The sequence below is a fragment of the Oncorhynchus mykiss genome, chromosome 12 (assembly GCF_057628025.1).
Source record: "Oncorhynchus mykiss isolate SJ-2025 chromosome 12, ASM5762802v1, whole genome shotgun sequence".
In the NCBI taxonomy this organism is placed as follows: Eukaryota; Metazoa; Chordata; class Actinopteri; order Salmoniformes; family Salmonidae; genus Oncorhynchus; species Oncorhynchus mykiss.
The window spans coordinates 39,139,722-39,153,686 of record NC_143033.1 but is presented as its reverse complement, the minus strand read 5'-3'; the positions used below and the strand labels follow the sequence as shown (position 1 = coordinate 39,153,686).

At 43.0% G+C, this 13,965-nt stretch overlaps 1 protein-coding gene across 1 annotated transcript; it reads left to right on the top strand.

Annotated features, from left to right (window-relative positions):
* The first annotated feature begins 11,218 nt into the window (after positions 1-11,218).
* On the top strand, positions 11,219-13,725 carry LOC110537566 (ATP-sensitive inward rectifier potassium channel 15-like). The gene is made up of 2 exons (XM_021623704.3): positions 11,219-11,499; positions 12,118-13,725. Exon 2 carries the CDS (start codon positions 12,187-12,189, stop codon positions 13,165-13,167), a length of 981 nt encoding a protein of 326 aa, XP_021479379.3. The 5' UTR covers positions 11,219-11,499; positions 12,118-12,186; the 3' UTR covers positions 13,168-13,725.
* The last annotated feature ends 240 nt before the right edge of the window (positions 13,726-13,965 follow it).

The window sequence follows — 13,965 nt, the reverse complement described above, 5'->3', positions numbered from 1 at the left end:
AACTATTGAAGAGGAGTGGGACAACATTCCACAGGCCACAATCAACAGCCTGATCAACTCTATGGAGAGGAGATGTGTCACACTGCATGAGGCAAATGGTGGTCACACCAGATACTGACCGTTTTTTAAATCCATGCTTCTACCTTTCTTTAAGATATCTGTAACCAACACTTGCTTATCAGGATTCCCAGTCATGTGAAATCCATGAATTAGGGCCTAATTTATTTATTTCAATTGACTGATTTCCTTTTAGGAACTGTAACTCAGTCAAATCTTTGAAATTGTTGCATGTTGTGTTTATATTTTTGTTCAGTGTACTTGGCCGCAACTATGAATTTGACTGTTTATTGCATAAATAATAATAATTATATGAGCCGTCACATAAATATAGACCCAGAATGGTAGACTGGGGATAGAGCTGTTGGAAAACGAATAAGACGGTTTTATTTAACTCGTTACTCGTATGATGCATTCTATCTTCATTTCACAGTAAGCGTTGTGAGAATAAAGATGTATTTTTTATTTACAGGTGGATGCATTATGCATTTAATCAACCCTTCCAAGTTAAGTATTAGTCATGCAGATGACGACAGAAGAGTGCAAGTGAATGTATGCAGTATAGGCTATCAGTAAAATGCTGAACAGTTGGTTAGTGTACATTTCTTCTGGCTAAATGAAAATAGGGATTCACCAAAATGGACATTACAGAATAAAACTGTAGCATATTGAAGCAGACTAAACACAACATCATAGTAATGGTCGATGGGGTGGTTCTATGCAAGAAGTATACAGTAGCAGTAGAAACTAGAGTAGAATAGAGTATATGCACATGATCTACACTTAGTGAGCTGTGCTTAAATCTTTGTATTGGTCTTCTGTTGCATTATCAATTTCTAGTTGTTGTCTCTACACATCTAAGGAGGCTATTGCTCTGTGTGTCAGTTCAAACTGCTTCAGCAACCTCTAATTGCTAAAGAAAAAGACCAATAAAGAGCTACATAAAAATATTATGTGAAAGTTGAAATGTTAACGACTGTTATTTCCAATAGAAGCACCAATGGAAGCCATTTACTCAGTACATGTCAACAAGGTCTAAATCAGAGCTATAATTCACAGATTAATAACATTGGCCATCATAGCCTCTTTTTTTCCCCCAATATGCACTTGGTCCCTTTGATAGGGACTCTCAAGTACAAGCTAATCCAGGGGCCATCTCATTCAACATGCCCGGCACACTCGCAGATTCAATTAAATGTGTGACGTGACTAATGGCCAATTAATTTTTAGTGGGGCTGTGTGCTCTTTCAATAACTACAATAATAGCCCTGTTCTCTCCCATGGGTCCCCAACAAGCATCTGGCTTATAGGGAACATTTTCCTCACCATGCTGATTCCCATCGATAGAAAATGTATCCTCCCTGATTGTCAATTGATCACAGTCAGCTAACTCCTACGCTGTTGATGACAGGGACACAGGGACTCTATTACAAATCTTTGGAAAATACATTAGTGGTTCTATATAATTCAGGTGGGGAATACATCCACTGTGAACAAATATGTGAAGATATCAATATCTTCTTTGGCCCACTATACACAGTATACCCTGCTTGTAAGTGATTTTCACCTGCATGGGTAGCTGACATGCAGGCTGTGGAGTGCTGGGAGATTACCCCTCTGTCTCAGTTCTATTGAGATCCCCTGCTGCTTCTAAATCAAATGAAAGTTTATTTGTCACCTACACAGTTTATAGCATGTATAAACGGTGCAGCAAAATTAGTACTTGCAAGCTCCCTCAACAGTGCAGTATAAATATTAATATAAATTATATTCTAAAGTCAAATAAAAAATAACAAGTAAGTGGGAGAAAGTAGTATGCATAGTAATGAAACTGGTATGTATACTATAGGATATCCCGTTTAAATTATGAACGTGCTATGTCAAGTATGACTGAGAAATATGTTAGTCTTACAGTTTCAGTATCCTTATACAATACATAGGTAGGACAAATCATCAGGAATAGGATATCGTAAAGCATGTTGGCTACTGCAAAAATGTAGCATGCTGTTGTATGGCATTTGTGACTTGTTTCAGGAAACTAGGCGTATGTTGCATGTCACTACTTCACATGAGTTCCATTTGAACATAACCTTTTTTTAAATCAAAATGCGTTTTTGGGCAGAAATGCCTTCTGGAAAATGTGAACTTTTATGTGCTTTTAATAACAAACGTGTATGCCATCTGTAGATACAAATACAATTGTTAAATTACGAGCCTAGTTGGTTTAGCCACTGAAAAAGGGAGCAACCTTCGCCGCTAGCCATGATTGGCTGAGATAATGAGTGGGCTGGACATGCCGAGAGATGAGTTGGGATTGGTATGCCATGTAGCTCGCTTCTGTCTATAATATAAGCTGGTCAGTACGTGTAGGTAATCCTTTCTAACTCAGCTTTTTTGAAAGATATCACGTAGTAGAACTGCATAAATGTTGCTCTCCACTTTCTGGAGGACCGAGTTTTGAAATCAGTGGAATTAGAGTATGATGGCTATGGAGATGGAGAAAATTCTGGCGTTTGATTGCAAATATGCAGACGTAGACAAAAACAGAGCGCACAGAAGGCGTGTATAAAACACCTGTCTCTGGATTATATCTTTAAACTAAGGAAATGCTCTGAATTTACGAACAGCCAATCTGACAATGCTCTGAGTATACGAACGCTCAGAGCAAACTCTGTCACTCCAGATGAAATGTACGAAAACACCCGTAGTATAACCCAGCCTTTAGTCTTGAAATCTTTGGTTGTTTAGTACAGTTGAAGTTAGAAGTTTACATACACCATAGCCAAATTAATTTAAACTTTCCTGACATTTAATCCTTGTAAAAATTCCCTGTTTAAGGTCAGTTTAGGATAACCACTTTATTTTCAGAATGTGAAATGTCAGAATAATAGTAGCGTGAATGATTTATTTCAGTTTTTATTTCTTTCATCACATTCCCAGTGGGTCAGATACATACACTCAATTAGCATTTGGTAGCATTGCCTTTAAATTGTTTAACTTGGGTCAAATGTTGTGGGTAGCCTTCCACAAGCTTCCCATAATAAATTGGGTGAATTTTGGCCCAAACTCCTGACATAGCTGGTGTAACTGAGTCAGGTTTGTAGGCCTCCTTGCTTGCACACACTTTTTCAGTTCTGCCCACAAATGTTCTACAGGATTGAGGTCAGGGTTTTGTGAAGGCCGCTCCAATACCTTGACTTTGTTGTCCTTTAGTCATTTTGCCACAACTTTGGAAGTATGCTTGGGGTCATTGTCCATTTGGAAGACCCATTTGCGACCAAGCTTGAACTTCCTGACTTATGTCTTGAGATGTTGCTTCAATATATCCACATAATTTTCCTTCCTCATGAGCCATCTATTTTGTGAAGTGCACCAGTCCCTCCTGCAGCAAAGCACCCCCACAACATGATGCTGCCACACCCGTGCTTCATGGTTGGGATGGTGTTCTTCGGTTTGTAAGCCCCCCCTTTTCCTCCAAACATAATGATGGTCATTATGGCCAAACAGTTATATTTTTTGTTTCATCAGACCAGAGGACATTTCTCCATTTAGTACAATCTTTGTCCCCATGTGCAGTTGCAAACCATAGTCTGGCTTTTTTATGGCGGTTTTTGAGCAGTGGCTTCTTCCTTGCTGAGCGGCCTCTCAGGTTATGTCAAAATAGGACTCGTTTTACTGTGGATATAGATACTTTTGTACCTGTTTCCTCCAGGATCTTCACATGGTCCTTTGCTGTTGTTCTGGGATTGATTTTGCACTTTTCACACCAAAGTACGTTCATTTCTAGGAGACAGAAAGAGTCTCCTCCCTGAGAGGTATGACGGCTGCGTGGTCCCATGTCTTTATACTTGCGTACTATTGTTTGTAAAGATGAATGTGGTACCTTCAGACATTTGGAAATTTCTCAAAAGGATGAACCAGACTTGTGGAGGTCTACAATTTTTCTGAGGTCTTGGCTGATTTATTTTTATTGTCCCATGATGTCAAGCAAAGAGGCACTGAGTATGAAGGTAGGACTTGAAATACATCCACAGGTGCACCTCCAATTGACTCAAATTATGTCAATTAGCCTATCAGAAGCTTCTAAAGCCATAACATCATTTTCGGGAATTTTCCTAGCTGTTTAAAGGCCCAGTCAACTTAGTGTATGTACATTTCTGACCCACTGGAATTGTGATACTGTGAATTATAAGTGAAATAATCTGTCTGTAAACAATTGTAGGAAAAATGACTTGTGTCATGCACAAAGTAGATCTCCTAACCGACTTGCCAAAACTATAGTTTGTCAACGAGAAATTTGTGGAGTGGTTGAAAAATGTGTTTTAATGACTCCAACCTAAGTGTATGTAAACTTCCGACTTCAACTGTAGCTTAAGAAACGAGTTTCATGAAATCAATAATTTGCTAGAAAAACATTGACATTCATATTCTGACAATCTCTGAAACTCACTTAGATAATACTTTTGATGATACAGCGGTAGCAATACATAGTTATAAGATCTACAGAAAATACAGAAATGCCAAAGGTGGAGGTGTGGCCGTTTTTATATTCATAACCACTGTTGGGGAATAATCAGAATTAGTTGGTAACATAGGTAAGATGTTTTATATTCATCATATGTTTGTAAGTTACTTCTCATCAGAATGTTTATACTGTGGCCTTGGTTGCAGTTATCTGTTCTATGTCAAGACTAAGTTACTTGGCCCGGAGAGAGGGGAGAGGTCAAGCGTGTATCTCTTGGCTCCACAATGTCTGTGTGCCAGTCAATGTGTCTCTGTGATCTTGTCAAGATAGGATGGATTTGATATATGCCTGTTGATATGGAGGATTTGTTTGTGGTTCTGAGTTTGAGAAAAGAGCATAGTTTAGGAGACAAAGCTGAACGATAAATTATGGCCAAGGCTGTCTGGCTATGTGTGTCTTTGCTATAAAGGATCTCAGTTGCAATGTGTAAGGGACTCTCAGAGAATTCATTGATAGACACTGAATTGATCTGAGAGTCACAGGGTTGTGATGGAGCTCATTTAATTAAAGATGGACTTTGTGATAACTAACTCTGACTTGTGTGTGGTTTGCTCTCATGATTTGGTAAATACAGGAAATTTCCACGACACCACATTCCTTTAAAGCTTAGAGAGGATCTCATGTTAAATACTGTTGAAGTAATATGGCTACAAGTTTATCTACCTCACCTAAAGCCCATTCTGTTGGGAAGCTGCTATAGACCACCAAGCGCTAACAGTCCATATCTGGATAACATGTGTGAAATTCTTGATAAATCTGGGTGATGTAAATATTGACTGGCTTTCATCAGGCTGCTCACTTAAGAGAACGCTTCAAAATGTAACTAGTGCCTGCTACCTGGTTCAGGTTATCAGTCATCCGACCAGGGTAGTTAAAAACAGCACAGGAATGAAGTCATCATGTATTGATCACAACTTTACTAATGCTGTAGAAATGTGCTTTAAAGCATGTAGTGATCACAATACAGTAGCCATATCTAGGAAAACCAAAGTTCCAAAGGTTGGGCCTAATATAGTGTCTAAGAGTTCATACAATACGTTTCGTAGTGACACCTATGTTGTTGATGTAAAGAATATTTGTTGGTTCGTGGTGTGTAATGAGCAGCAACCAGACGCCGCAATTGACACATCGATGAAATTATAATAAGCATGCACCCATTAAGAAAATGACTGTAACAGTGGTTAAATCCCCATGGATTGATGAGGAATGAAAAAATTGTATGGTTGAGAGGGATGAGGCAAAAGGAACGTCAAATAAGTCTGGCTACACAACCAACTGGCAAATATACTGCTTTGCGGTCTCAGGAAACTATGCAGTATTTCGCTTTTTTATGTATTATTTCTTACAGTGTTACCCCAGGAAATCTTAAGTCTTATTACATTCAGCCGGGAAGAACTATTGGATATAAGAGCAACGTCAACTTAACGACTCATGGTGTAGTCATAACAACATACAGGAACTCAAGTCTTTCTGCTCACCCAACCTAGAATTCCTTACAATCAAATGCCGGCCATTTTACCTACCAAGATCATTTTTTGTCAGTTATAGTCACAGCTGTGTACATTCCCCCTCAAGCGAACACCAAGACGGCCCTCAAGGAACTTCACTGGACTCTATGTAAACTGGAATCCATATATCCGGAGGCTGCAGTTATTGTAGCTGGGGATTTTAACAAAGCAAATTTGAGAACAAGGCTACCTATATTCTATCAGCATATTTATTGCATGTCTTGCAGGGCTAATACTCTCAATCACTGCTACTCTAACTTTCGCGATGCAAACAAAGCCCTCCCCCGCCCTCCCTTCGGCAAATCCGACCATGATACCATCTTACTCGTTCCGTTTTATAAGCAGAAACTCAAACAGGATGTACCAGTGACGAGAACCATTCAACGCTTGTCTGACCAATCGGATGCCACGCTTCAAGATAGTTTTGATCACGCGGATTGGAATATGTTCCGGTCAGCCTCAGAGAACAACATTGACTTATATGCTGACTCAGTGAGTGCATTTATTAAGAAGTGCATTGGAGAAGTTGTTCCCACTGTGACTATTAAAACCTACCCTAACCAGGAACAGTGGATGGATGGCGGCATTCACACAAAACTGAAAGCGTGATCCACCACTTTTAACAATGGCAAAAAGGTCTGGAAATATGTCAGAAGTTAAACAGTGTAGTTATTCCCTCCGCAAGGCAATAAAACAAGCAAAATGCCGGTACAGAGACAAGGTGGAGTCATAATTCAGCGGTTCAGACACAAGATGTATGTGGCAGGGTCTACAGGAAATCACGGACTATTAAAACAAAAACAGCCACACCACGGACACCAACGTCATGTTTCCAGACAAACTTAACACTTTTTTTGCCCGTTTGAGGATAATACAGTGCCAACATCGCAGCTTGCTAACAAAGACTGCTCCCCACCTCTCCTTCTCCATGGCTGACTTGAATAAAACATTTAACTTGTTAACCCCCGCAAGGCTGCTGGCCCGGACGGCATCCCTAGCCACGTCCTCAGAGCATGTGCAGATCAGCTGGCTGGTGTGTTTGTTTATAGACATATTCAATCGCTCCCTATCCCACTCCAGGCCCACTCCAGGCCCACCCGTCAGGCAGGAGACGAGGACACTCGCGCTCTCCTCATCCGAGGGAGCCGGCCGAACGGTGGCCAGGTAGCGCTCTAGTTGTACCCTGGAGTGGGCCGTTTCCGGGCTGTGTTCGATCATCCTCCGGAGGGCCGAGCGGCGGGTGAGAGGTTGTTCCATCTCCAGCAGGGGACGAGGAGCGCGCTAGACTTTGCGCTGGAATTGTGGACCTTGGCCGCTGGAACAGGGTGGAACAACAGGGCCGTGATAGACCAGTACAGGTGTAGCCTAAGAGAGGACGTCCGCAGGGAGCTGGCTTGTAGGGACACTACGCTCAGCTTGGATGAGCTGATCGACATGTCTATCCGGCTAGACCATCTTCTGGCTGCTCGCGGACGTTCTGAAAGTGTCCTGTCAGTTCCACCTCCTGGTCCCTCCGCTCCCATCCTGATGGAGCTAGGAGGGGCTGCGTCTAGGGAGACCGGAGGAGGAGTCTCCTCCTGTACCCATTGTGGCCGGAGAGGGCACACTTCCAGTCGGTGCTGGAGGAATCCATCTGGGAGTAGAGAGGGCAGGCAGAACACTCCTCAGTCACCCCATGTGAGTCAGCACCACACTCTCCCAGAGCTTCCTGTTGGTCACATGTTTTTGTTAATTTGTTTCCTGAAGTTTTCCCCCTCTCTCCAGCATAATGTGCTAGTCGATTCAGGCGCAGCGGGGAATTTTGTAGATCGCGGGCTCACCCATAGGTTGAGGATTCCGATAGTTAAGGTAGACCCCCCCTTCCCCGTGCACTCCTTAGATAGTCGACTGTTAGGGTCAGGGCTGGGCAGGGAGGCCACGATTCCTCTGGAGATGATTACGCAGGGGAATCATAAGGAGTGGATTAGTCTGTTCCTTATCGATTCACCTGCGTTTCCGGTGGTGTTGGGGATTCCCTGGCTGGCTATTCACAATCTTAACATTTCGTGGCGGCAGGGAGCTCTCCAGGGGTGGTCTGATGAGTGTTCAGGTAGGTGTTTAGGAGTTTCCATCAGTGCGACAACGGTGGAGAGTCCAGACCAGGTTTCCACCGTGCGCATTCTTGCTGAGTATGCCGATTTGGCTATCGCCTTCAGTAAGATGAAGGCGACCCTATTACCACCGCATCGACAGGGGGATTACCTCCAGGTAAACGCTGCACTACCCAGGAGCCACGTGTATCCTTTGTCCCAGGAGGAGACGTTGGCTATGGAGACAAGCCCTGGGACAAGGGTACATTCAGCCCTCCATGTCACCCGTCTCCTCGAGTTTCTTTTTCGTGAAGAAAAAGGAGGGTGGTTTGCGTCCGTGTATTGATTATCAAGGTCTAAATTCCATCACTGTGGGTTTTAGTTACCCACTACCTCTCATCGCTACGGCGGTGGAATCATTTCACAGGGCGCGATTCTTGTGCGTATTCGGGAGGGAGATGAGTGGAAAACCGCGTTTAGTACCACATCTGGCCATTATGAGTACCTCGTCATGCCGTACGGGTTAAAGAATGCTCCAGCCATCTTTCAATCCTTTGTTGATGAGATTCTCAGAGACCTGCACGGACAGGGTGTAGTGGTGTATATAGACGACATCTTGATCTACTCCGCTACACGCGCCGTGCAGGTGCAGCGGTTCTTAGGGTTTGCCAATTACTACCGGAGGTTTATCCGGGGCTTTGGTCAAGTAGCGGCTCCTATTACCTCACTGCTGAAGGGGGGGGCCGGTGCATTTGCAGTGGTCAGCAGAGGCGGACGGAGCTTTCTGTCGTTTGAAGGCGCTGTTCACCGACGCGCCAATGTTGGCGCATCCGGACCCTTCTCTGGCATTCATAGTACAGGTGGACGCAGCCGATACTGGTCGACGATACTGGTCGTTGTGGATCGGTCCTGCCGTCTTATCCCGTTGCCCGGTCTCCCTACGGCCCTGCAGACTGAAGAAGCATTGTTCACCCATGTCTTCCGGTACTACGGGGTGCCAGAGGATATCGTTTCTGATCGGGGTCCCCAGTTTACGTCCCGAGTATGGAAGGCGTTTATGGAGCGTCTGGGGGTCGTCGTCGCCGGTCTACTAGCTGCCACCGAATCCTTTTTCCTTTTCAGTTGTTTTTGTCTAATTGTTTTCACCTGTTCCTTGTTGGGGTTTTGGGATGGGTGTTATTTAAGTTTGTTTAGCCCGCTGGTGTTTCTGAGGGCTTGTTGTTATTGTTACGTTTGGGGTTATCGTTGTTTTTTGGGTTTTCGCTGTCCGGGTTTTATAACTAAGGTTTTGGGTTTGTTTGCTCCTGTGTTTAGGGCTTCACCCCTGTTTGGACCTGTTACTTTGTAGAGGACATTAAAGCGTTTTCCCGTTTACTTTTGCTCTCTGCGTCTGACTCCACACCCATCACTCACCCACCATTACAGCAGGTCCTACAGACCGTAGTTTTGTTGACTGTTCAGTTGTGTGATCAGGTGCCACAAAGAGAGATTTTGCAATTGGCTCAGAACAGGGTAGCACGAAAGGCCCTTGGATGTACTTGATGTACACAGACAGCTAACATTAATAATATGCATGTCAATCTCTCAATGTGGAGGAGAGATTGACTTCATCACTACTTGTATTTGTGAGAGATATTGACATGTTGAATGCACCGAGCTGTCTGTTTGAACTACTGGCACACAGCTCGGACACCCATGCATACCCCACAAGACATGCCACCAGAGGTCTCTTCACAGACCACAAGTCCAGAACAGACTATGGGAGCCGCACTGTACTACAAAGAGCCATGACTACATGGAACTCTATTCCACATCAAGTAACTCATGCAAGCAGTAAAATTAGATTTAAAAACAGATACAAAAATTAAACTTATGGAACAGCGGGGACAGTGAAGCAACACAAACATAGGCACAGACACACGATAACATATGCACTACACACACGTACACATGGATTTTGTGTTGTAGATACATGGTAGTAGAGTAGGGGCCTGAGGGCACACACTTAATGTGTTGTGAAATCTGTTGTTAATGTATTTTAATGATATTAAAATTGTATAACTGCCTTAATTTTGCTGGACCACAGGAAGAGTAGCTGCTGCCTTGGCATAATACATTTATTTATCCATAATAAATACAATTACAAATTGTTGATAAACACGGGAAACTGTTGAGCGTGAAAAACCCAGCAGCGTTGCATTTCTTAAAACAAACCGATGTGCCTAGCACCTTCTATCATACTCCATTTAAAGGCACTTAAATATTTTGTCTTGCCCATTCACCCTCACAATGGAACACATACACAATCCATGTCTCAAGGCTTAAAAATCCTTATTTAACCTGTCTCCTCACCTTCATTTACATTGATTGAAGTATATTTAACAAGTGACATCAATAAGGTATCAAAAGCTTTCAGCTCGATTCACCTGGTCAGCCCATGTCATGGAAAGAGCAGTACACTCAGTGTATATTGTTAGCACCAGCCCTCAGATCAGTTAATGAATAACCCAAGGAGCTATTATCTGCACCTCTTGTAATGTAATCCAAGGTCACAGCGCAATGGTTACACAGAGGATTGCATTAAATCTGGAGAGAGACTTCTTGTGTTTACCGATTTATACAGATTCCTTATTGGCTAGATATGGGTCATGGGACCCCACTTTCCAGTTCCCTACATACAGTACATGCACTTTGAAAAACAATTGTTGCATTTTCGATGTGGTGATTTTACATACGGTGTGATTTGTGATTTGACTTGCCATTTTATTAATGGTAATACATGTCATTATATTGAACCCAACTTTTCCATTTGTCTTTAGCTTTCAACTGCATCATATCTTCCCTATAATACAATACCATAGTCAAATAAAAAAGGCTGAGATCAGGGTCATTTCATTTTCTGTTCTGGTCAAGGATTTAGAATATCTGTCAGTACATTATTAAGCCTTGGAGATAGTAAATCAGGGTGTGTGTATAAAGAAACAACAATCATGCATGGAACTACAAAACAAACTATGAGTTCAGAGAATTTTTAAAACGTGTGAAAGGGAGCACTTGTTGCATACCTGCCCCTGGTAGGGTGGGGTAGATAGGTGGAGTTTGTCCCACACTTGAAATAAAAGCTTACCTACAGGTAGCCAAGAACTCATTGAATAAGCTTTTTTCCTTCTCTCTCCTTTTTGTTCTCACAAAATGTCCTAAATATCATTGTGCCAAAGAGGACAAAGAGGAGAGGACATTGTGGAACTATCAATACGTTTTTTTTACAGCAGGTTCACATTGCAGATTATAACTACTGAGAGAAAATGAAGCCACACCTGAGAAGGCATCAACACTGAACGTAAGTATTATACAACTTCCTTGCATTTTAAAAGTAACTTAGAGAAGTTAGGAACTTTGTAAGACGTTCTACAGAAAGTGTTACTGCATGCTACTGAGTTAATTTACAACTTTCCATAATTTCTTATTAACCATAGAAATAATAATCCTGAGCTTTCTGTCATGAGGAGCTCTATTTTTCTAGTTACCGTGTCAACTGGCAAAATTAAGAATCTAGATTACAAAGATGTCATATATTGCATATATTCTAAAATAAACCTTGTTTAAATGTAAAAATAGTGTGTTTCAGTGGGGAATACATATAACATAATATTTAGACATTACTTAGAGGAAATGTTTTTGGGTCAGTGATATACCGTACATATTTGAACATCAGAGGGAGGACATACAGTATCTAACAGGTTAAATATCTGTGATGTGAAATTCGGTGTGTGGAAATATCTTATCAATTGCCTAATTTCAGGATGAAACCAACCAGCCACAGTAGCTCTAGTGAGAATGTTTTTGTAACTGACATATGTCCAAAAGGGCTCATTTAATGCTTGAACTATTCCTGAACTGTGTTACCTACTGTGTCCTAGTTTGTTGCCATTGGCTAACATTGCTTCTTCTTTTTCAGTCCCACTGCTTGCAATGCAAATAGGGTGACAACAAAGTGGAAACTACAGAGAACACACTTAAGACCAAGATGACCACCAAGAAGGCAGATGTCCAACGGAGGATTGTCTCCAAGAATGGACACAACCAAGTGCGCATTGACAACGTGGAGGGCATGGTGAAGATCTACCTCCACGACATCTGGACCACGGTGGTGGACATGAAGTGGCGCTATAAGCTCACCCTCTTCTCCTCCACTTTCATAATGACTTGGTTCCTCTTTGGCGTCATCTTCTACTTTATTGGCATGGGCAACGGTGACTTCGAGGGTGAGTTGCTGTCCAACCACACGCCCTGTGTCATGAACGTCGCAACCCTAACCGGTGCCTTCCTCTTTTCCCTGGAGTCGCAGACCACCATTGGCTACGGCTTCCGCTACATCACCGACGAGTGTCCGCTGGCCATCTTCGTCCTGCTGGTCCAGCTGGTCACCACAGGCCTGGCTGAGATCTTTGTAACTGGGGCCTTTCTGGCCAAGCTGGCGCGACCCAAAAAGCGGGCTGAGACCATCAAGTTCAGCCAGTTGGCAGTGATCTGCCGCCACAATGGTAAACTATGTCTGATGGTGCGTGTGGCCAACTTGAGGAAGAGCCTGCTGATCCAGTGCCAGCTGATGGGCAAGCTGCTCTCACCCAATGTGACTGAGGAGGGCGAGAAGACTCTGATCCGCCAGACGGCTGTGGACTTCTACATAGACTCGTGCGGGGAGTGCCCCTTCCTAATCCTGCCCCTCACATTCTACCACGTGCTGGATGAGAGTAGCCCCCTGGCGGGGCTGACCGCCGAGAGGTTGCGGACGCGTGACTTTGAGCTGCTGGTCACCCTTAATGCCACCATGGAGTCCACGGCAGCCACTTGTCAGAGCCGCACCTCATACGTTCCCCAGGAGATCCTGTGGGACTACAAGTTCAAGCCTGTGCTCTTCAGCACCCCTGGTGGCCAGTACGTGGCTGACTTTAACTTCTTTGACAAGGTGCAGGTGAGCAGCGACCCTATACTCCCCAGCAACTAGAGGAGTACAAGAAGGAATAAGGTCCCTCAAACATGTTGGACACTGGTAATAAACATGACCCACAGTTACTGTCTGGAAACAATTTGTAAACACGCGTTACGGAAATATATCTGTTTTTATTTCATATAACTGCTAAACCCAATACGCATGAGTGAATGATGACACTTTTAGGCAAATAAACTCATGTTCAACATGATCAGTATGCATCTGGACAGAGTAAATTCAGGTGCAGTATATAACTAGCACATCGTTTGGATCCACAAGCCATATAATAGGAGAATATGGACATACAGGCAAAACAAGGACTGGGTCTCAGGTGCCAGTGTTTGAGTGGAACTGTGGCAGTAACTATTGCTGTACTAGAAATATTTAACCTGTACATAGGATTCCAGGAAAGAAGATTCAAGATGTTGTTTCTTTGTATCACTCAAGTTGGATATTTTAATATATTACACAAATTTCACACTAAGAGCAGATGGGGATAGAACAACACTTTTTTAGTGTGTAGTGCTTAAGAGCTGTGTTTTTTCTGTCTATGAATAAACCATTGACTTTGAAGAAGAGATGTTTCATATGCCATTATGAGATTGAAGGGATGTTTTTATACCCCTTCCCATTACCCCCATCCCACACTGCTCTACTCCTCATCTCTTAGGGTCGAGCCAATTAAGGGCTCTACTCAATCCGTATCGCAAAAGTTCCAAGTTACAGCGTGATTGAATTTTAAAGGCAATGGAGACTGCATTCACGGCAAACGCTGCATTTGTCGGCTCAATCGGAAATTACCTTTACATTTCT